This window comes from Saccostrea cucullata, unplaced genomic scaffold, assembly GCF_032062105.1.
Source record: "Saccostrea cucullata isolate Sc308-1 unplaced genomic scaffold, CSIRO_AGI_Scuc_v1 ctg3766, whole genome shotgun sequence".
Taxonomy (NCBI): domain Eukaryota; kingdom Metazoa; phylum Mollusca; class Bivalvia; order Ostreida; family Ostreidae; genus Saccostrea; species Saccostrea cuccullata.
The window spans coordinates 19039-40066 of record NW_026934200.1 but is presented as its reverse complement, the minus strand read 5'-3'; the positions used below and the strand labels follow the sequence as shown (position 1 = coordinate 40066).

The window sequence follows — 21028 nt, the reverse complement described above, 5'->3', positions numbered from 1 at the left end:
TGGGTTAAATGTTTGTGTTAGAGATCAACATCGCTATGTGCGAATACAGTGTAAAATTAGATTATTCAAGAACAAAGCATTGTTATTTTATCTGCTTTAGAACGAAATTGTTCAAAATGCTGTCACAGTATAAGTTGATTTGAAGATGTTAATTGTATCCATGCATTGTGAAGATTATGAAGAGTAAATAAAGTTCAAAGGTCAAACATCAAATTCAGAGCAATTTACTCAAATGTAACGATTTATTTGCCAATATGTAAAGATCATTTATCAGCATGATTCCACGACAAAAAAAAAAAAAAAAACTAGGTGACTCAGTTATATCTTGTTTCATGCTTCTCCTTTCATGTGTGATGTGCTTAGCATGTTTAAGTTTGTTCAATATCAGCTTCTTCTCTAAGAGAGCTGAACTAATTGAAATAAAGTTTGGCGTATAGCATCTACAGGTGATGCGGAACAAAAAAATCTTAAGTTCATGGCTTCTGCCGCATTAAACCTCTTTGATAGGGCTAGCCACATCTATTATTGCACTCTTTAAGAGTCTATTTTACTCATGGACTTTATGTAGCCAATTTGTTGGTATGAATAAATAACAATAAAGCCCTCTACCAAAATTGTGAAGCTCTTTGTCCCAGGATCAGTTGTTTGCTGTTAGATAGGGGCTCGTGTGAATGTAAATTAAATTGAATTATTCGGAGTGTATATATCTCAATTGATTCGATAAGCAAAAGCATGCTCTACGTATGAACAATTTCTAAAACGAGGTAAATTATTGACAAGCAAGTTGATGAAACAAGAATATCAGCAGTCTCGTTTAAAGCAATCGTTTCGTACATGTAAGTTCTATGGTCGATAAAATGATCTTGTCAGCAAATACAATTTATCATTGAGTCACATGCTGTCGTTCGTTTTTCATACGTATTGTTAGTCAATTATTTACATTACACCGAATTGACGACGGATTTTTCCGTTATTTCACGATCATGACAAGGAGCACACGGCGGGTGTGACCGGTCGGCAGGGGATGCTCACGCCTCCATGGCATCTTATCCCACCTCTGATGTTTCGGAGGTCCGTGTTTCCTATGCTTCTATTTTGTATTGTTTTATGGACTTTGATATTGAATACTGCTCATTATTTCCATATCCTTCTCTAAATATCATCTCTCCTGGGTATAATGTGAAACAAAAGTGCATAGTTAAAAAATGCAAAGGTTCCTCTTTTAAAATTACATGGTTGATTAATTGATTGATTGTATACTATTTAACGTCCCTCTCCAGAATATTTCACTGATATGGAGACGTCACCATTGCCGGTGAAGGGCTGAAAATTTGGGCCTATGCTCGGCACTCAGGGCCATTGAGCAGGGAGGGATCTTTATTGTGCTACACCTGCTGTGACACGGGGCCTCGGTTTATACGGTCTCATCCGAAGGACCGCCCCATTTAGTCGCCTTTTACGACAGGCAAGGGGGTACTGAGGACCTATTCTAACCCGGATCCCCACGGGATAAAAATATATGGTCCCAAAGTCAGTTGACATTTTTTTCTCTTCCTGTGTATTATGCCAATAAACTAATAATCATTTATGCATGATTTATGATGAACTAGGATGTCTCATTAAAAATTGAATTTTATGTGGCCTCGGGGTCAATGATTCGGATTCATTGAGGTTTGGGACTCAAAAGATTACATGATCAAAATGTTTTTTTTTCTTTTAAAAACATTCTATTTCTGTGTATAATGTTAACAAACTAAATGCATTGTTACATGTGGGTACCACTTACTTTATCTTTAATTTCATAATTTCTTAACCCCATTGTCTAGAATTTATTATTTACTTTTTCTTTAAAACAAGATCAGTACATATGTCATATGTAAACGTTTCTGTAACCTATTCTATGTGAAGTTTGGTGATGAAATCCCTTTTAGGTGATTTTATTTTCTGAAAACGGAGCAGTTATTAATTTCAACTTTAAGAACTGGAATAATCGTTAGATAACATATTAACAATGGGTGTCGGAGTGCAAGGTGCAGTTATGAATATTTTTTTTTTTAAATATACTTCATGCATCAACGCGCATTGCTTCATATCTAGCAACAGAAATGAGCCCAGTTTTTATCAATGTCCTGGTCTTTCATTTTCCGAAATCAATTTTAGCAATATATATATGTAGTTATAAATAATGCCAGGTAATTCAAGGGTTTTCCATTTAATTATCGTGAATTGTGATGTAGGCTATTTTAAAATCCTAGTAATATTTGTTAAAAGTTTTCTCGCCTTAAGCAAGCAAACTAGGATATTTTAACCAGCTTCAATAATTTAATCAATAATTTTAAGCTTTTTTATCACATGCAACTGCATTTAAATAAATCATTGACTTTTTTGGGCATTCTTTCATACGAAACAATGAGCAATAGAGAACAACCGAATGAAGAAAAATTGAATGAACTTTTCCCTTAAGTTTCTATATTATGTGCAATAAAATTTATTTCTGCGGGGTCTGCAATTTGTAAGATTTTCTTTAATTCGTAAAATTGCCCAACGCCCTTACATTTAAAAACATGATTTTCCATCATTAAAAAAGCAAACATTGTAAACCTTTTGCTGACAATATATTCACGATAATATCGACATTTTATGCACTGTTATTTAAACTCTGTCAGGTATAAAGAATGTCAAGGTTTAATTTAGTTTTCTGAAATCTCTTCAAATACAATAGTTATTTTTAGTGCTTCCTGTATTGACTGTCCCAGGTTACAAGGTAAAATTTCTGAAAATGATTGCATATGTGAATCTGTATCGATCAAAGTACACCGATCTATATCTAATTTGCTGCATAGAGGTTCTCAGAATTCTTCTTTCTTTTTCTAATGAACTCCTAGGTTTATTTAAACTTTAGGCTGTACATGTCTTTATCTACAAGGTATACAGTGTCATAGGTTTTCTGAAAATTGCAATATTACATTATCTCTTTCAGAACCTTGTACCAATATCAATTTTATATATATATTTTTTTTATCACAGAGCACAAGACATACATTAAACAACGGTTATTCTTTTTTTTTAACAAAAATAAGAGACACCATATACTAGTAAATAAAGAATAGTCGCAGACAGCTTAAATTCTCTGTTTATAGTAAGTGTTATTAAAAAATAGAATTTCCCGAACTTGGCCGAAGTTGATCCATTCCTAATCCGATTATCTTGTTTAGCCATGATAAAGATTCATTTCCTTCTGTAGGAAACATTTGGCGTTAATTTTTCATTTCAGTGTAAGTGTATGATTATCAGGAATGCTGTGAAAGTTAAAAAAAAAGCTTTCACGTTTAAGTGATGAGCTATTTTTAAGACCATGTAATCTAACCTAGGATATGAAGTTTCGTTTTATTTTCCTGTTTCTGAGTATTATACTTTCATTTTCCCTGGTTTCTGTTTAGTCCCGAGCTTGACAAGCTTGACGAAGATGATGTACCAAAGATTATCCTCTGCCTCTGCCTCTTTCCTCTTACCTGTAAGATTTAATTTAAGACAATTTAAATATCCTTATTGTTAGTTATATATAAAAAAGTTTAAATTACCAAAGAAAAGATTGCGATTGCTTCTGAAATAGCTACAGTATGCATGAAAACAAATGTAACTCAATATGACTTCTTCTGCATCAACATACTTTTTCTATTACAGTCTTGCTCATCAATTCTTGATGTCAAAAAGAAAATAGCTCCTGAGTTTGGGGTAACTCACTATTCCGTCAGTATCGTCGATTTAGAAGATGGAATCATATATGAGGATGGAAGGCCAATCTCTGGACTGTCCTCCCCACTACAAATAATGGTCGGAAATGAAGACAGGCAATTCCCTTCGTATCTGAATACAGCGGAACCGGACATGCTCACACATGACGATTCTGAAGATGAACCGCGACTGAAAATGTCTTGTGGACATGCAATTTGTAAGCATTTATGACAAAATGCAAAAATGGCAGTTTATGAGACAATGGTACCTGATCTCACCTCTGATGTTTCAGAGGTCCGTGTTTGCTCTGCTCAAATTTTGTATTGTTTTACGGACTTTGTTATTAAATAATGTTCGTTATCTCCATATTCTCCTTTTTGTAATGCAATTTAAGCTATTCTCAATAAAAATTAGTACTCTTTTGCTATACATATATCAGCGTGTTTAGTCCTTACATACATGCATTTACATTATTCATTCAGTTGGTTTGCATGATTATCATTGTATACCTGATTATTGTTAAACAGCATTTTATCTCCTTCAGCTGCTGACAGTCTCTTTGGTTTCACAAAAAGGGAACTGATGACAAATATAGTGGATACCATACGCTGTCCAACAGAAGGTTGTAATTCGGAGTGGAGGATGCAAGAAATCGTACGAAAATCGAACATGACAGAAGATGAAAGAATCTTCTTTGAATATCGAATATCAATGAATGCAGTTCACAAAGAAGGTGATTCCACCTCAAGTTGCCCAGATTGCGGGAATTTTTGTCAGAGACAGGCGGAAGACAACAAGCGCGTCAACTGTACATTTTGCAGTAAATCAAAAGGCAAGGAATTCGATTTTTGCTGGGAATGCAAATCACCATGGTTTCCAAATCATAGCTGCGCCAAGTCAGAACTAGAGGCTTTTCAAAGAATCCTAAATGAAGCTCCTCTGAAAAAAATAGACTACTCACACATCGAAGGAGTGCCCTCTAAGCGCATGTGCCCAAACTGTCGAAGTTTGATTGAGCACGAAAGCATGTGTAAAGAGATGACCTGTATCAAATGTAAATTTAAATTTTGTTTTTCGTGCCTCACTCCTTGTCTGAATGGAAATCTTAGATGCAGCAGCTACAGCCAAAAATGTTCGGTTGCTCCAATTCAGAATGTGTTTCAATGACAATGAATTATTATGACAAAGTCTTCAAGAATTAAGTAGTCAATTGCTTAAAAGAAATACATATATACGTATTAACTTGAATAAATCATTAAAAAAAAAAACGTTTCCGTCTTTTGTTGATGTAATATTTACAGTATAAAGTGTTAATTTTACAGCATAAAGTGTAAATTTCACAGCATAAAGTTTAAAATTTACAGATTAAAGTGTAGATTTTACAGATTAAAGTGTTAATTTTATAGACAAAAGTGTACAAAATTTAATCTCTTTATGCGATATTAATATAAACATATACATTAGTTATTTATATATGTATATACTTTACTTATTAATATATTAAATGGTTATCTAAAAAAATAAATTTATTCAACTGCTGCCGGTAATTCCTAAACAAATTTGCGTATGATGGTATCAATATCATAGTCACTGAAAATATATGCATTTTTGTTTAATATGTCCTTCGCTTATATTCTAAGAAAGTCTTACTTGTATCAGTCATACTAATGTGCTTATTATTTGCATTTATTGTTAAATAAAAAAATCAGAATTAAATTTTATCATGCATGATTCATGGTTTGTTGGCTTTAAAATGTGTTACTTGGGATGTATGAAGCTGTTTAATTGAACATGTGAATTAAACAGATTAAAGTGTAAAATTTACAGATTAAAGTGTAAAAATAAAAAAAAAAAAGTAAAGTGTCCAAGTGGCACTAATACGCTTCCGTACTTTTTGAATATTTTCAGTGGAGAAATATATACAAATTATAACATAAAAAAAGTTAAAAAAAACAATTCTTTTTTCTCATTGATATTGTTTAAATATCATGTCGTTTATTCTGAAAAAAAAGAGTTCTCCATAGCACTTCCCAACATTAAAAATGCTATGATCGCTGAGCCAGAATTTTAACAGATTAACGAATTAACAAATAATGAAGTCAAGATCACATTTTCAATTTCTAAGTATATATAATTAGATTAAATGAAATTAAATTATTTCTGTTGTTACTATTGGTCCACTGTGAGTCGATATCGGATTTCATGACGGCGTCAGGTACCCCTATCATTGACTTTTCAATATTAATTTATAGTATAAAATTTAGGTACGTTAAAAATATCCTGCATATTAAATAGGTATAAAACTGTTAAATTGAAACTTGTTAGCTTTGTGGAATTTCTACTTTCATTTCCAAAAAATGATTGATTTAACTTTCTCTTTCATTTCAAGGAAAAAGCCTGCGCCAGGATGAAATGAATTTTATTCACAACATGGATTCCGTGGAGCATGCAGATATAGTTGCTTGAAAACTGGTTCGTATAAAGTTAAAAAATGACTTACATTCAAACATTCAAATATTTTTAAAATGTAAAAATCAAGATATTGAATAATACTAAATTTAAAATGTAGCACAATTAAATCAAAGTATTATCTGTGCAAGTGAATCAAGGTTTCACTTATTTGTATTAACACTGTTAGGATACTCTGTCATTCACGTCAAATTGTCAACTGTTACTCCATCAGATTATAAAATTTAACTAATGTTCAAAAAAGGTTAACCCCGATTTTTTAGCTGTCTATTGGACATTCAATATTTAAATGTACAGTGTATTATGTTTTTGAGAAGTATTCCAGGGAACCCCGGAGTCCATGTTAGTAACTGGACCGGTTTAAAAGAATCCTTTATTACACTTTTATACACATATATGGAATCTAACATTTAAAACTGTTATTAGAGGATTCCTAGTCTTAGTTTCAAAATTAGATGACAGTAAACTAACGTCTCAAAAATAAATGTACACGATAACTAAAAGGATATACACAGTATGACGTGTCACATTTTATATTCTCATTTTTTATGCTACAAGAGCCAAATAATGCAAAGGAAATCCAATTGTAAAAGCGAAACTTTAAAACAAATTACGAATAAAATTTAAAAAAAAAAAAGAAATTATTTAATGAAAACGGATATAAAATAGCATTTTTTTGTAAATGTAGCGATTTCTCAAACCAATCAAAAACATTGTTTACAAAGATTAAAAAGAAAACAAAGGACGAAGTTATCAATAAATGAGAATATTTCCATTTCTAATTTTTTTCTCTGTGATAACTGTTTAAAAGTTGTGGGAATTTATTTCTTGATAATTCTGCCGGAATGTAAATTAGGCAGGTCGATAGGTCAGCAGCTAAGGAGGCCTTATATTTATGCATGCAAATCTCGTGCGCATCTGTCTCTGTGTCCGACGCTAAGGAGGTCAAATATGCATGTAAATCTCGTGCGGCTGCCTTTGTGTTTGACGTCAGTGTGCGAGGACTATTGAAATTGGCATTGGAAGTCCTCATATAATTTAAATCTATTAGTCTACATTTTTAATGTCTAAGTCTACAATTTTATTTCACAATGAAATGGAAATATAAGGAATCACTGTCTAGTTTTGAGAGTATGCCAGGAACATCAACAATAGTGGGAAACATGGGATAATTTTAGCATAACGGGCTTCGCCCGTTATGATTGATTGATTGATTGTATACTATTTAACGTCCCTCTCCAGAATATTTCACTGATATGGAGACGGCACCATTGCCGGTGAAGGGCTGCAAATTTAGGCCTATGCTCGGCACTCAGGGCCATTGAGCAGGGAGGGATCTTTATCGTGCCACACCTGCTGTGACACGGGGCCTCGGTTTATACGGTCTCATCCGAAGGACCGTCCCATTTAGTCGCCTTTTACGACAAGCAAGGGGGTACTGAGGACCTATTCTAACCCGGATCCCCATGGGAATTCGCCCGTTATGCAAATTATCCCATGTTTCACACTATTGTTGATGCCCTGGCATACTCACAAAACTAGACAGTGATTCCTTAATTAATGAGTAAGAAAACGAAGTTATTGAATAAATATAGAGTTACAAAATCGGAAGAATTAAAATGAAACAAGACTACAACTTCGCAAATAAAACTGTTTCAAGAGAAACAATGCAATAAATTGTTCATCATATCCGCCCCCCCCCCCCCCCCCAAAAAAAAAAACAAACAAACAAACAAACAAACAAACAAACTTTCTAATTAGGCATTACTCTCAAAGTTGCTTTTAATTTAAATGTAAAGTTATAGAAACCTTGGATGCTTAACATTTGGATAAAGCAATCAGCATAATTTGACGTCAACTACTCTCTGGGGTTTTTGTTCAACGAAAAGAAATTGGAAACGTTGAGTATATGATGAAAATCATGCCAGTGACTGGGAAATATGCATTTTTATGTCCAGTCACGTGTAATCTAGAGTCAATCAGATACCGAGTTTTATAACAGGTCGGAGAGAATACTCGAAATCGGGTATTATCCGTGAAATCGCGTATAATACTCGATATTAGGGTATCGTTGAATCCGCGAAATCGGGTATAGGAGGTGTAATCACCTAATAAAACTTAAAGAATGGGATGGCGCATGTTGCCAAGTTAACTTTCATCTAGATACACATATTCTCTAAAGGTATCACGAGCCAAGTAAGAATTTGGGCGTCAAGATTAATGCACTCGGGACAACAAATACCCGTGGAGCTCAGTACATTTCATGATCTGCACACAAAAAGGCGTTCGATTTGCTTTATATTTTACCTTATGTTGAAAGTATATGCATCTTCCTAATGTTCATTCCCAACACAACAGAATTGTAAAGTATTAGAATTCGGGAATTTATAATAATTCCCCATCAACACGACAAACATGAACAATTTGTAAATAAATCAAATTATACAGAAACAGATTTCACACACCAGATATGATGCCATGTATAATCAAAGTACTGAAAGTACTGAAAAGCGGTTAGCATGCTTTCATCGAATATGTACAGTGTACAATAACAAAAAATGCATTGAATGATGATATTAAAGTTAGCATGCATATCTTTGTCCAATGTCAATTGATTTAATTTAATGTGATAACATTTTTTTGATAAAATGACTTATAAAAATCGTTTTTTAAATAGTTATTGCCATCTTTAATCGGCACATGTTTACAATCCTTCTTCGATGGCCGCCATTTTGGAAACGGAAGAAGACTAAATGTCTGACTTTATTCCGTAATTTATTTTTCCCCGGATAAATGGTACAGTAATATTAAAAAAGATATTGAATTGTTTTGTTTTATTTGTTGATTTAACATAGTTATGTATTTCATACCGTTTATGACAATTCTCAAGTCAATAGTTCTGTAACTTAGATGCATTTTAATGTCCCAGCAAATTATAATGCACAAGCTAATACGTTCAGTAATTAAAATCTAACTGGAAAAAATTGCAAACAATTATCATAATTATCGAGTACATCACTAAAAAGTAATTTAAACCCAAGCTGATCATCATAACTGTATCAAAACATATCAATCTAGTGTGCCAATTATTGACACAGGTAAGGTGACTGCGTGCGTTCAGCCGTAACTAATCCCTTCATTATCGTACTCAAGGTGTCAGACAGTGTAAACAAAGGCTTCACTAAGGAAGTCAGAGTTGTGAACAAGGTCACAATTATGGAAAAAATACTACGATGGACCAAATTTTTGTATCAGATGAAACGAAATTCTAATATTTTCTTATCAGAATATCAGATGAAATTATTAATGAATATATAAGAAACGGTTTTGTGCTCTGATATTATATTGGAATAGCCGAAATATTCGTTTAACCGCGATCGGATTAAGTGGAAGCCACTGCACTTAACTAAATGGTATAACCAATAAAATCACAGACTGATGTCACAAATATTTGTTTCAAAATATCAACCTGAGATTTTCAGTTCGAAAGACAGGAAGTTCAATTTCAAAAATTTCTCCCTAATTGTCTCCATTGGTGGCGTCTAAAAGTGCACAAAACGAAAAAAAATTATGTTGGTGTTGCAAATTTAATTGGCTTTCATGCTCTATTGATTTTTAAAATTAGGTAACTATAAAGGCTACTATAGCAAACAACTCAAAAAGAAAATAAAATGATAATTCAACTTCTTTAGATTAATTGATTTGGAGTACTGTACATAGATCATTAGCTGGCTAGTCTGAGAAAAACGGATGGACGAGCAGAGAATTAATTAATTTCAGAGAGCTTCAGTTTCGTAAGCTCACTGCAGGTCAGCAGGTGTGACCTGTCATTGGGGATGCTTACTTCTCCTAGGCACCGGAACTTTCAAGGATCCGTTTTTTTTTTAGACCGATCACTGTTCATTCTGTATTTTGATACAGATGCTGAGTACATCTGTTTATTAATATTATGAACTTTTTCTCTCACAGGAAGAAAGACAAGTAAACAAGTAAACAAGATAATAAAGTTTTAAGAAATGTACATTATTGACATTTCATACAATTACATGTTCCAATAAGTAAATGGTATATGACAATTATTTAAAACAAGAGTCTTGCACGATATGTATAAACGAACATATACTGAGTATTTGGCAAATATTTTTCAAGAAATATTGTAAATATTGTATATTGAAAAAAAAACGTGAAAAGGCAAGTTGTTGTTTAATCCATCAATACTAGTATTTTAAAAACTCAAAGGTTTACTAAAAGTCAGTGTATAACAAACAGTTTAATTGTCCATTGCAAGAATTACCTAGGTATCATTGTCACTTTCTTTAATATGTCGCATAGGCAAAACATTGTTTTTGTTTTTTGTTGTTGTTTTTTTTTTTTACTAAAAACAAGTATGCGAATTTCTATCAATATGTCTATAAGCATATGTATTTTAATTTTTATTTCTTCTCAAATGCTCAAAATGATAATTAACAAATTTGACAAATTAAAATTGTATTTTTACAACTTATACCTTGCATAGGAATTTAGCAAACTTTCAAAAATAATCATTCATTAGATATAATTTTCAATTTGTGCTTATCGTCAAGATTTTTCATGCCTCTTTTATTTGTGCATATTTTATATCGGCTGATTTTTAGAAAAGGATCGAATGCCGATTAAAATTTCTTCTCCAATTTTTAAAAATTAATTTTAGTATTTTCAGGCTCACATTATTTTCTTTTAAATAAAAATGTGATCGATTAAAATCGTTTGTAATAATTAGACTGAGTACAGAATTTATCCTTGGAAACAAAGCTTTTATCATCTTTAAATAATTTCAATTGAGAAAAAAGGAGAAGAAAACAAACGTTTCATTGTGGAAGTAATCCATAACTGTACAACTTACAGATGTATTCAGTATTTTTATATAAAGGCTTTCTTCGCGTACTAGTATTACTTAAGTTAATTAAAGGGATGCCTTAATATTTTGGAAAATGAAACTCGATCGAGAGATTCTCCGATGTTTTGCAGTCGGTAATAACCTTCAACCCCTTAAGCCAGTAATTAACCCGTCCTCCCTGTGCCCAGTAGCATAATTCGGTCAAATATTTATTGTTCATGAGGGGTGCCTTATAATTAATCACAGCCACCTGCATTTTTATCAGTAAGTCTCTAAATTAGCCAAATATCGCAACATTCTACCCCCTCTATAAATACACAAGGTGTCCAACGCCATTTTGACCCCCCGTTCGATTCAGGCTTCAATTTAACACATAAATCGGAAATGCCTACTGGTTTACGTGTAGCATTGGGTTCAAATATGATATTTCTCGCTATACATTTCTTCCTAAAGTTTAAATCTAACGCGTTGATAATGTTATCAGCTAAACTTCATGCTGACTTCGAATTTCGTCACAGGGCCCGATCGCAATCAGCTGATGTCACGGAAATTTAATCTCGACACCAAATGCTCCTATGCATAACTTTTTTTTAATACAACAATTATAAATTTATTTCATTGACAAACAAAATCAGAAAAAAATTAAAAAACCGAAAGATTATGTTGTTTTGATAGTCTTGATTTTATTTAACATATGTTATATGTGTTAGAAACAAATCATAGGTACTAGGTAGAGGCTTTGTTGAAGTTTCCGTTGTCGATAGGTAGCGCCTTATGGAAGTTTCCGGTGTCGATAAAAATCGGACACATGCCATAAAGCGGCTAGCGAAGCTAACCGCTTAAAAAGGGATTGTCTATCGTATCTAATTATGCGTTATTAATTACTTCCACATTCATCTTGTGCATAAAATCAAATTTATTTTTGAATGTATAAATAATGTCATGATAAAAAATGTCTAAAATTTCGGCTAGAAGAACCCTCTTTCTCTTTTTTTGAAAATCTTTTCTTTTTTATTTACCGTTCAAACATATTTGCAGAATACATGTATGTCTTCAAAATTTTAGCAGAGACAGTGATAGTTTCAGGAATACAGTTCATGAGAGAACATAACTGTTGATCGTTTAATTACGGTAAGTCATCAATATTTTACCATTTCTTGGCGACTTCAAAATTCGGGGGGGGGGGGGGGGGGGGGTTGGTGCTAAAGGCTTCTTGACCACCTCTGACAAAACAACCTCGACTGTGTTCTACATGTGTCTAAGAGACCTCTCTTTGAATGTCACGGTCGGTTAACTCGGTCATATATTTTTAATCGTAGGGAAGGGGGGGGGGGTAGGTTCGAACTTTAGTACCTAAATTTTTCTCCAAACACCAATACTTTACCCATTTTTAGCTAGCCTATACTGCGAGGTGTCTGTGGAAAGGGGGGGGGCTTAACCTATGTAACAAGGTTCAATGTCTATACTAAGTATATATTGGGGGAAAAATGGGGAAGGCTAGGCCCCCCTAGCCCCCCCCCCCCCCCCGGTTCATACGCCTAAGATAAAGAAAGGAAGTGCCTACGATTTTTATGAAATTTTAATGTCCGATGAGGAATTTTACCCAATAAGTAAGACAAGAGTTTCCAAGGCAATTGAACACTCCATTATTTCAGATTGTTCATTAACATGTTCATAAACGTAAAACTATCAGAAATGTGAAAAATGACTTTGTAATTCATATATCAATATGACTGTACCTCGATCTATATTGAGAAATTCAATGTATTTTAACTTCATGAAAATATGTACACATTTGACTTTTATTTATACCCCTCCTCCCCCCCCCCAAAAAAAAAACACGAAAATTCTGTTCATATGACTTCTCGCTCTCAATTTTCAAACAAATGCATAAAATAAAGGAAAAATAGTATATTTTGTATCGATTAAAATGCAACCAAAAAATTTACGGTATCTTTGAAATAAAAATTTCATGCTAAATTGACATAAAAAAAGATACTCAGCTTCAATTAGCTATTTTCAAACTGTTTTCCCGTGGGTATTTATTTCATCTTATTTTATTTTCTTCTTTATAATAACGTTGGTATTCTATTATTGCAGAGATATACAATTATGACTCGCTTATACTGTACTATCTAAATGTTAGGAGTAATTTATATTTCACAAGAAAGGGACACCATACATTTTTCAGTAAAAATACATAACACGGCGTTAGTTGTTTAATTTCTTTAAAATTTCACGTTTTGTGAACAGTGAACAATTAGAAAATTAAGTATATGGAATACTTTAATGGGAAATAAAGACAAACGAAGTGTAGTTATTTGTTTTTAGAAATTATATTGAAAAATAATAACTCCATTGTGTCCTCTTTGTTACCCCAGCAGTGTTTGTTGTGTGATTTTAAACTTATTTGACAACCTTATATATGAATTAGGCTTAATAAAAATAAATCCAAAAGATACTGACGTACAAGTAACAGTAACTGGCATAATGCGCCGTTGCCCTATTCTTTAGTTTTTATAGAAAGTTGCATGGAATACCCGATTTCGCGGATTCAACGATACCCTAATATCGAGTATTATACGCGATTTCACGGATAATACCCGATTTCGAGTATTCTCTCCGACCTGTTATAATAGAACAATAATAATGAGGTGTAATAGTTGAGTTTGTACAGTATTTACATTATATTACAATTTTGAAATAACTTATTAATTTACTCAGATGAATCGTCTAGCCAGAACCCCAGTCTGACAATTCATACTTCTTTTTAATAAAAAAGTTTTAAAAGTAAGAAATAAATGATTCAGATATAAAAAGAAAAGCACTCCTTGAATCACTTCATTTCTCGTCCAGTAGTGAGATATCCGCCTCAGTCATTCAAAATCAATTCCAACTTATTAATTTACTACTTTCATATTTGTTGTTTCTCCTTTTTCTATTCCTAAACTAAAGGTTTATTTTAAATTTGAACTGAAGAAAAATAAGATATAATTTTAACAAAATTCTATTTCAGGAAAATGTCTTTGAGTAAACCTCTTTCCCAGGTCAAGAATTTGAAATTAAGAGAAACTTACAGACAATTTGAATGCGAAGTCGATGGATGCAAATCAAGGGTATTCTGAAAATTATATATTATTGTACATGTATTAATTATCAATTTTTCAATGAATGAAGAAACAAAGTATTAAAAAGCTGTTATTGTCGGTTATATGCAGGTTATCTAAATTGTCTACTTTTTAATGCACAAATACGTTGATTAATATTGCTAAATATTATTAAATCATCATGAGTAAAAATATTCAAATTGGACTTTACACAAGCACCAACCTTTTAAATTTTCAGGTTAAATTTGTATTTGATGGAAACTTGGCATGTCGACATCATTTATGCGGGTTTTGTTTATCCTGCTCCTACATACCCGGAGAAAAATCAGTCGTGTATTGCAAATTTTGTGCAGCAGAAAATGGAAAGCAAGTTTCTGGGATTCTCTACGAACACCTTATAACTACGTTTACCAAGGCAGTGAGTATTTCAAAAATTAACATTTTAGAATCTTAATTATATAATCACTCTCACAAAATCAAGGTTTCATGATATTATTTATCTAGACAAACCGTTGATAAGAATTGCCCTTTGATTGTTTGTACATATATACGTGTTTAACGTTTCTCTGGATCCGAGAATTTTTATGGAGACGCCACCACTTGCCGTTGCAGAGCTGCAATTTTTGGTCATTTACTCGACACGTACGCCACTGAACAAGTGAGGGAATTTTTTTGTGTCAGCACTTACTGCGAAACGGGACCTCGGTTCATAAGGTTTCACATATCCTAAGGACCAGACTACATGTACATGTCCCTAAATGGGATTCGAACCCGCAACGCAATTCCATATTTGCGACTCTAGAGCAGACGCCATAACATCTGCCCCACGATGTCGACCGATGGCTTTTTTAAAAGTCGGCTAAAAAGCTATCTTTCATTTGTTCCCCGACTAAGATTGGAACGAATTGGAAAACAGTTTTTATGATAAGTACGTTTTGTTAACAATTACATCAACCTGTCTCTAAAATATGAATATATTTTATGACAAGTTATCTTAATAACAATATCTGAGATGAATTTTTGAAGATCTTTTCTTGCAAATCAAAGACTACATGTACGTGTTTTTGATTTAATGTAAAGCCTATGTCGGAAAGTCTCTGTCACAGGATTTTTAAACTTTTTAAAAAGATAATTTAGCACTAGCTAATATTAAACAGTTTAAATATATGGCATGTTTTCTTATTTTATATAGAGCTGAATGTGCAACTTTGAATGGTCATTTTAGAGGTACTGGTCAGAAAGAAATTATGAAAAAATACCCAAAACACTTCTTCAAACATTTTGGTATAAAGGCTTTACATGTACATGTGTAAACTAAACAGCATTAAGAAATTCAATTCAAGGATTCATTTTTTTTAGTTAATTGAAATACAAGATTACGCCCACATTTCAACAAATGTGGGAGAATGCAATCAACACTTTTGAACCAGTTTACCACTCTAAATCTGTAAATATTTTCAAAGCTTTTATCAGAATGTTTTTAATCTATTATGAACATTATAACATACCCCAAAAGTGAGGAAAAATATCTTCCCCTCAAACTAATGAACGATACTTTATTTATCACAGCTCCTTTAAAAAAAAACAACTTTTTTACTTACACATATTTAATCATTAATTTTTTTATTTGTGGCTACAGTGTGAATATTTATGAATACTTTTAAAAATGTAAATCATTATCCAAAAGATCATATTTCAGGGGAAAATTATTATTATTCACATTACTTGACTAATTAGCAGAATAGGATGAAAAAAAGTCATTTCATTTCATCGCCGACAATTTGCAATTTTAACAGATCATTCTTCGTCTATTCTCATAAATAACTAGATCTATATATTATTAAAATACATGTCATAGTGTATCGGCGCTTAATCTTAGGCAAATTCAAGAAAAGAATATAACTTATTTCATGTCAGTTTCGATGAAAGATGAAGAAAATCAGACATGAATTTTGGGTTTTTTTTTATATAGCAGACAAAATATAATAACTATGCAAATTGCCTAAAGTCTTCCAGAAAATAATAATTTATATATTTTTAACTTTTTATTTAAAATGGTATCGAATATTGAATACTACTACTATTATCGGATTACTTTTGATTTCATTGAATAAAAAAAAATGCTTTTATTTTATTTTCTTTCTAATTTTAAAAAAGTCTTAAAGAACGAGAAAAATTTCAATTAAATTGATAAATCTAGCACCCAGAAGAGTCTCACCTCATTTTCTAGATATGATGTCACACGACGTAGGATTTGCATTAAGTGATTAGTCACTCCATATCAAAAGTGGAACTTTTGACAAAAAATGCTTACATCAATTATTTGACCTCTATGCAATCAAACATGTCATTTTTCTGGTATTAAACATTCAACAAGCAATAAAATTACTTGAAAGTACATGGTAATGACAATTTTCTGATCTAAGCAAAAGGGTATACCGTAAATGTTGAAATTTTTACTGTAGATAATATTTTAGCAAATTAACGCCTGTATTGCATTCGCAAAAATCCTTTTCTTAAAAAATAAATCAACACGTAAACAAATTTTTTTTCTGAAAACATTTTACGAATTTTGTTTATTCTACAAGCTAATTACCCTCACGTGTAAATTGCCCCCATTACTGTATTTTCAATATCATTTGGCAGGCACTGAGGCAGTATGTATATATTTAAGGTGGAATGCCACACCAACTTTTTATTTTATAGATCTTTGAGTCATCCTTTTTAAACAATGTTTTCAGCAGTGAAAGGCCAAATTTAGCTCTTTCTTATTTCATATTAATTTTTTTTGTATTTTTTCATAGAAAATGAAAAAAAAATTATATCCAAATAAGTTGTTTTCGAGTTAATTTTTTTCTGTAAATGAATGCATCATATGAATATCTAATAAAATATATAAAGAAAACTGGGTTAGACTCTTAAATTTTTTTTGTTAAAAATAATTTATGAAAATAAAACACCTAATTTGTAAATATTTTTTAAACCTATGGTTAAAAACACAATTAAACTAGTTATAACAGAGGAGAACATGTTTGTCAATTATATTTTAAAAAGAAATAGAAACGAAATTGTGAAATTTTAGAGAAATTAATTTTTAAAAATATTTATACCTAACCCGATCAAAATTAAACTGATCCCGATCAAAATTAACACAAAATGAATAAAATACTTATTTACTGCCTCTTTATCTATTTACAATGAAGTAATCTATTTTATTGTCAGGTTCAATAAATGTTTAGCCCTTATTACGCCTAGTCAGAGTAGTGTTTTTTGGGAAATGTATTTATTTCCAATAATTGTACAATTATGCTTGGGATCGGTTTAATTTTGATCGGGACTGGCCAACATTACAGGAAAATAACTTCTTTAAAATTTGGCCATTTCCAATCAATTTCTTTTATAAATATTATTAACATGTTTTCCCGAGCTGTTACTGGTTTTAAGAATATTTTTACTACAAGCTTTAAAAATATTCACAATTTAAGTGTTTTATTTTCATTAACATTTTTTTATTTAAAAATTTTCAATATATATACTAAAGAAATACATATACAACAGCCAACTGCTTACTGTCAACTGCTCACTGCTTACTGCCAACTGTCAGCTGCTTACTGGTAACTGCCACACATATTTAAATAAATTTTCTTATTTACGTTGATATTTATTTGAATTGTCAAAAAATAAATAGGCCTGATTCAGGATTTTTTCCAGAAGGGATCCACCCAGAAAAATAAATTCAAACTCAGAAATTTCTTGACAAGAAAAAAAGCGTTAACTCCTTTCTTAAACGCGAAAATTTTTTTTTTGGCAGTATGTGGGGTGGTGGTGGGGGAGGGGGTGTTATGCTTCATATCTATGACTTTTCATACAAATTAACTTAATGAGGATCCGCGTATTTTTTTTTTTTATTATTTTGCTGGGGGGGGGGGGTAAAGGTCTGTCTTAGATGGTGTGATTTCAGCATAAAATGACTGTACAAATTATAAATGGGTGGTCTGCCCCGCCCCCTTAGATCTTAGATGTGAAACGTTATAACACAAAGAGATAAAACATACATATTGATCATTTAATCCATTTTCGTGAGTATTTGAAAATCTGGTGATTTTTCAGCATACTTTTAGATTTAAAATTCCTACATCCTCCAAATTTTCTTATAATTGTAACAACTACGCACATTATTTTCGATTTCCGTCCAACTTTTTAAAAACTTGTTTGAATGCAAAGAAAAATTCATTAGTATTATTTGTATTAAATACTTATTCTAAAAACCATTGACAAAAAGTTAATTGTTCTTATTTACAACTCCTTAAATAAGGGGGGATAAGTTTTATCAATTGAAATCAGAGTGAACATATCATTAGATTTTCAAATACTAATGAAAATGGATAAACGACTCCTTAATATCACTGTATGTTTTAATTAATGTAAAATTCAACATATGAGATTGATAAAGTACATGTATATATTTATTTGTTATTTTATAAAATGACTTATTTCCTGTTTTAAATCTTTACCTCCCCCCATCCCCGAGGAGACAATAAAGTCTTTGGAAAGCTTAAGGATAAAAACTTAAAAAAGGGATTTGTGTTGTTTCACAGGGGAGATATTTTGGAAATGAATTTCAATTTTCCGTTAATTTCTATAGTGAACATATTTGAACATTTTTCTCAAAGATTTATATCTTTTTGTTTTTACAAAATGGGTTATGTTTTATATGCACAGATCTATCGAGAGAGAGAGAGAAAGAGAGATAGAGCGAGAGAGGGGGTGGGTCCGAATCACCCTTTGTTAAGGTATTTAATCTACAAACTAATTCCAACTGAAATTCATATAATGTATAAACTAAACCAACTAAAAGCCCCCCCCCCCCTCCAGAAAACGCGGATACGAGATCAGTTGGTATAAAAAATCTCATATAGACAAAAGCATAAGAAACCCTCCAACACCAACAACTTTTTCTACCTGTGTGACCCTCTCGAAAAAAAAAACTGGATCAGCGCCTGCTTTCTGATTGTTCACATGACTATCAATATAAATATGAAAATTTATTCAAAATGTGCGGCAGTTGGCAGTGAGCAGCTGGCAGTTGGCAGTAAGCATTTAGCAGTTGGCAGTAAGCAGTTTGCTGTCGTATATGGAATTATATACAATACAGCTTTTCTTTTCATTTTTTATTAGGTATTCACGCGATGCATTCATTTATAGCAAAACTTTTACAAGAAAGCATCTAATTTGGATGTTAATAATTTTTTAATTTTCTTTGAAAAAATAATAAAAAATTCATATAAAATAAATAAGAGCTAATGTCGGCCTTTCAGTGCTGAATCCACTGTTTAAAAAGGTTGACATAGAGATCTATAAAATAAAAAAGTTGGTGTGGCCTTCCTCCTTAATTATTTTGTCAAGAAGAAGAGACAAGCTATTTTTACACTGAACACTGTCAATATCTCGAACTCAGTGCATATACTAGAGAGTTCTAAATATAAATTATATTGCGTGTAAATTTTAGATGAAAAAAAAGGTTGAGAAAATTAGGCAAAGTTGAATTTACGTCTTTATTTGGATTATATTTAGCTTTAAAGGCATACATGTACACAACCTCAAAAAGGTTTGTTCTAATTAATTAAGATGTTATTTTCAGTGCCAAAAAAAATCATTTAATTTGTATTCTTCAAAAGTTTTTTTTAAAATGATTATGCATTTTTCCCCGTTGCGACTATATTTTTGGTATTCCAACTGCGCTAACTTTAAACATAAACTGATTCAGATATGAAAATCTTAAGTACTTCTTATTTTCAGCGCCAATGACATGAAACGGAAGAGAAGATGAGCGTATAAGGCGGGCAGCATGCGCGACAGATAAGAAGGGAAAAAAATTAATATCAATTTCTTAATCTTAATATCCAAATTTTATGTCATATCTCATCGTAATATTAAAGTATACTTAATGTAAAATCTCTATAATTCACAAAGATCTCAAAAAAAAAAATGAAAATATTTGCCCGTGAAAAAGCATACACAGGCTTAAAAGAACAAAAACGATAATTTTTTCATACTTTAACAAAATTTTTCAATGTGAGTTGGTCTTCGCTCCATTTTTTTTAAAGATAATCCTAACTTGTCGCATATCTGCGATGATTTTCTTTGATCTTTCTGTGGTGATATATCCAAATCACATATGCGATAATATTTTCCACGCCCCTTTATATATCACTGCATGTGCCAGAAATCGGGTCATGGGAATAAAAACTGATTTTATTTTACAGATTAATAACTACAGAAAAATGAACATATTTAGCTATTTCTTTGCCTTTAACTAAATTAAAATACACGCATTTAATTCAGTTGAAAGTTCCCAATCGTTCAAAAGATTAATCCATTTTGAAAGTTACGGTAAAATCTCCAAACTTTATATCGTTAAACACCTTGATATTTGTTTCTGTGATTTCATATTTGTCGAGTGCCTGGCTCAAAGATAAATCGTCAAAATCTTCAAACTCAGTTAAAAGTAAAAGTCAAATTCACTAAGAACGTCCGACATGTTGGAGAGCTAGCTCGAAATGTATATTATTAGTTCATAACACGCTGAAATTTTTTTTTTTAATTTTGACACTCTCAATGAAATTCACGTCATCAGACATGCGACAAGTTGCTTACATCATAGATGCCTCGTATTATTGGTTATTTCGTTTTCATGGGGCGTGGAAATCTCGGGCGCTCCGCGCCCTCGATTTCCACGCCCCATGAAAACGATATAATCAATACTACTCGGCTTCTATGATGTAACCTATACAGTTTGCAATAAAATATATATTTTTTGGTTTACAAAAAAATGGAGGGA

The 21028-nt window shown here is 31.9% G+C and overlaps 2 protein-coding genes and 1 long non-coding RNA gene across 3 annotated transcripts in view; 2 read left to right on the top strand and 1 right to left on the bottom strand.

The window, feature by feature from the left end:
• Window positions 1-4: 4 nt before the first annotated feature.
• LOC134240117 (uncharacterized) lies at window positions 5-3183 on the bottom strand. Its single transcript, XR_009986360.1, has 2 exons — window positions 1507-3183; window positions 5-1219 (listed from the first exon to the last, which is right to left on the bottom strand). It is a non-coding gene; the product is annotated as an uncharacterized LOC134240117 (long non-coding RNA).
• Window positions 3184-3332: 149 nt separating this feature from the next.
• LOC134240115 (uncharacterized protein DDB_G0292642-like) lies at window positions 3333-4948 on the top strand. The gene is made up of 3 exons (XM_062722227.1): window positions 3333-3514; window positions 3685-3952; window positions 4280-4948. The coding sequence occupies exons 1-3, from the start codon at window positions 3467-3469 to the stop codon at window positions 4900-4902; spliced, it is 939 nt and encodes a 312-aa protein (XP_062578211.1). The 5' UTR covers window positions 3333-3466; the 3' UTR covers window positions 4903-4948.
• Window positions 4949-6121: 1173 nt separating this feature from the next.
• LOC134240119 (uncharacterized) overlaps window positions 6122-21028 on the top strand; it is a gene marked incomplete at its 3' end in the record, with an annotated part of 32293 nt that continues 17386 nt past the window's right edge. The window contains exons 1-3 of the mRNA XM_062722231.1: window positions 6122-6207; window positions 14097-14196; window positions 14426-14605. Of these exons, the coding sequence (XP_062578215.1) occupies window positions 14101-14196; window positions 14426-14605 (276 nt within the window). The remainder of the gene's footprint in view (window positions 6208-14096; window positions 14197-14425; window positions 14606-21028) is intronic.

What these genes read in the sequence shown, in the direction of transcription:
- LOC134240115 (XM_062722227.1), top strand. Translation starts at nt 3,467, where the DNA reads ATGATGTACCAAAGATTATCCTCTGCCTCTGCCTCTTTCCTCTTACCT. An exon ending in CTGCCTCTTTCCTCTTACCT is followed by an intron (nt 3,515 to 3,684) that starts GTAAGATTTAAT and finishes TTTCTATTACAG; the next exon opens with TCTTGCTCATCAATTCTTGA. An exon ending in GTCTTGTGGACATGCAATTT is followed by an intron (nt 3,953 to 4,279) that starts GTAAGCATTTAT and finishes TATCTCCTTCAG; the next exon opens with CTGCTGACAGTCTCTTTGGT.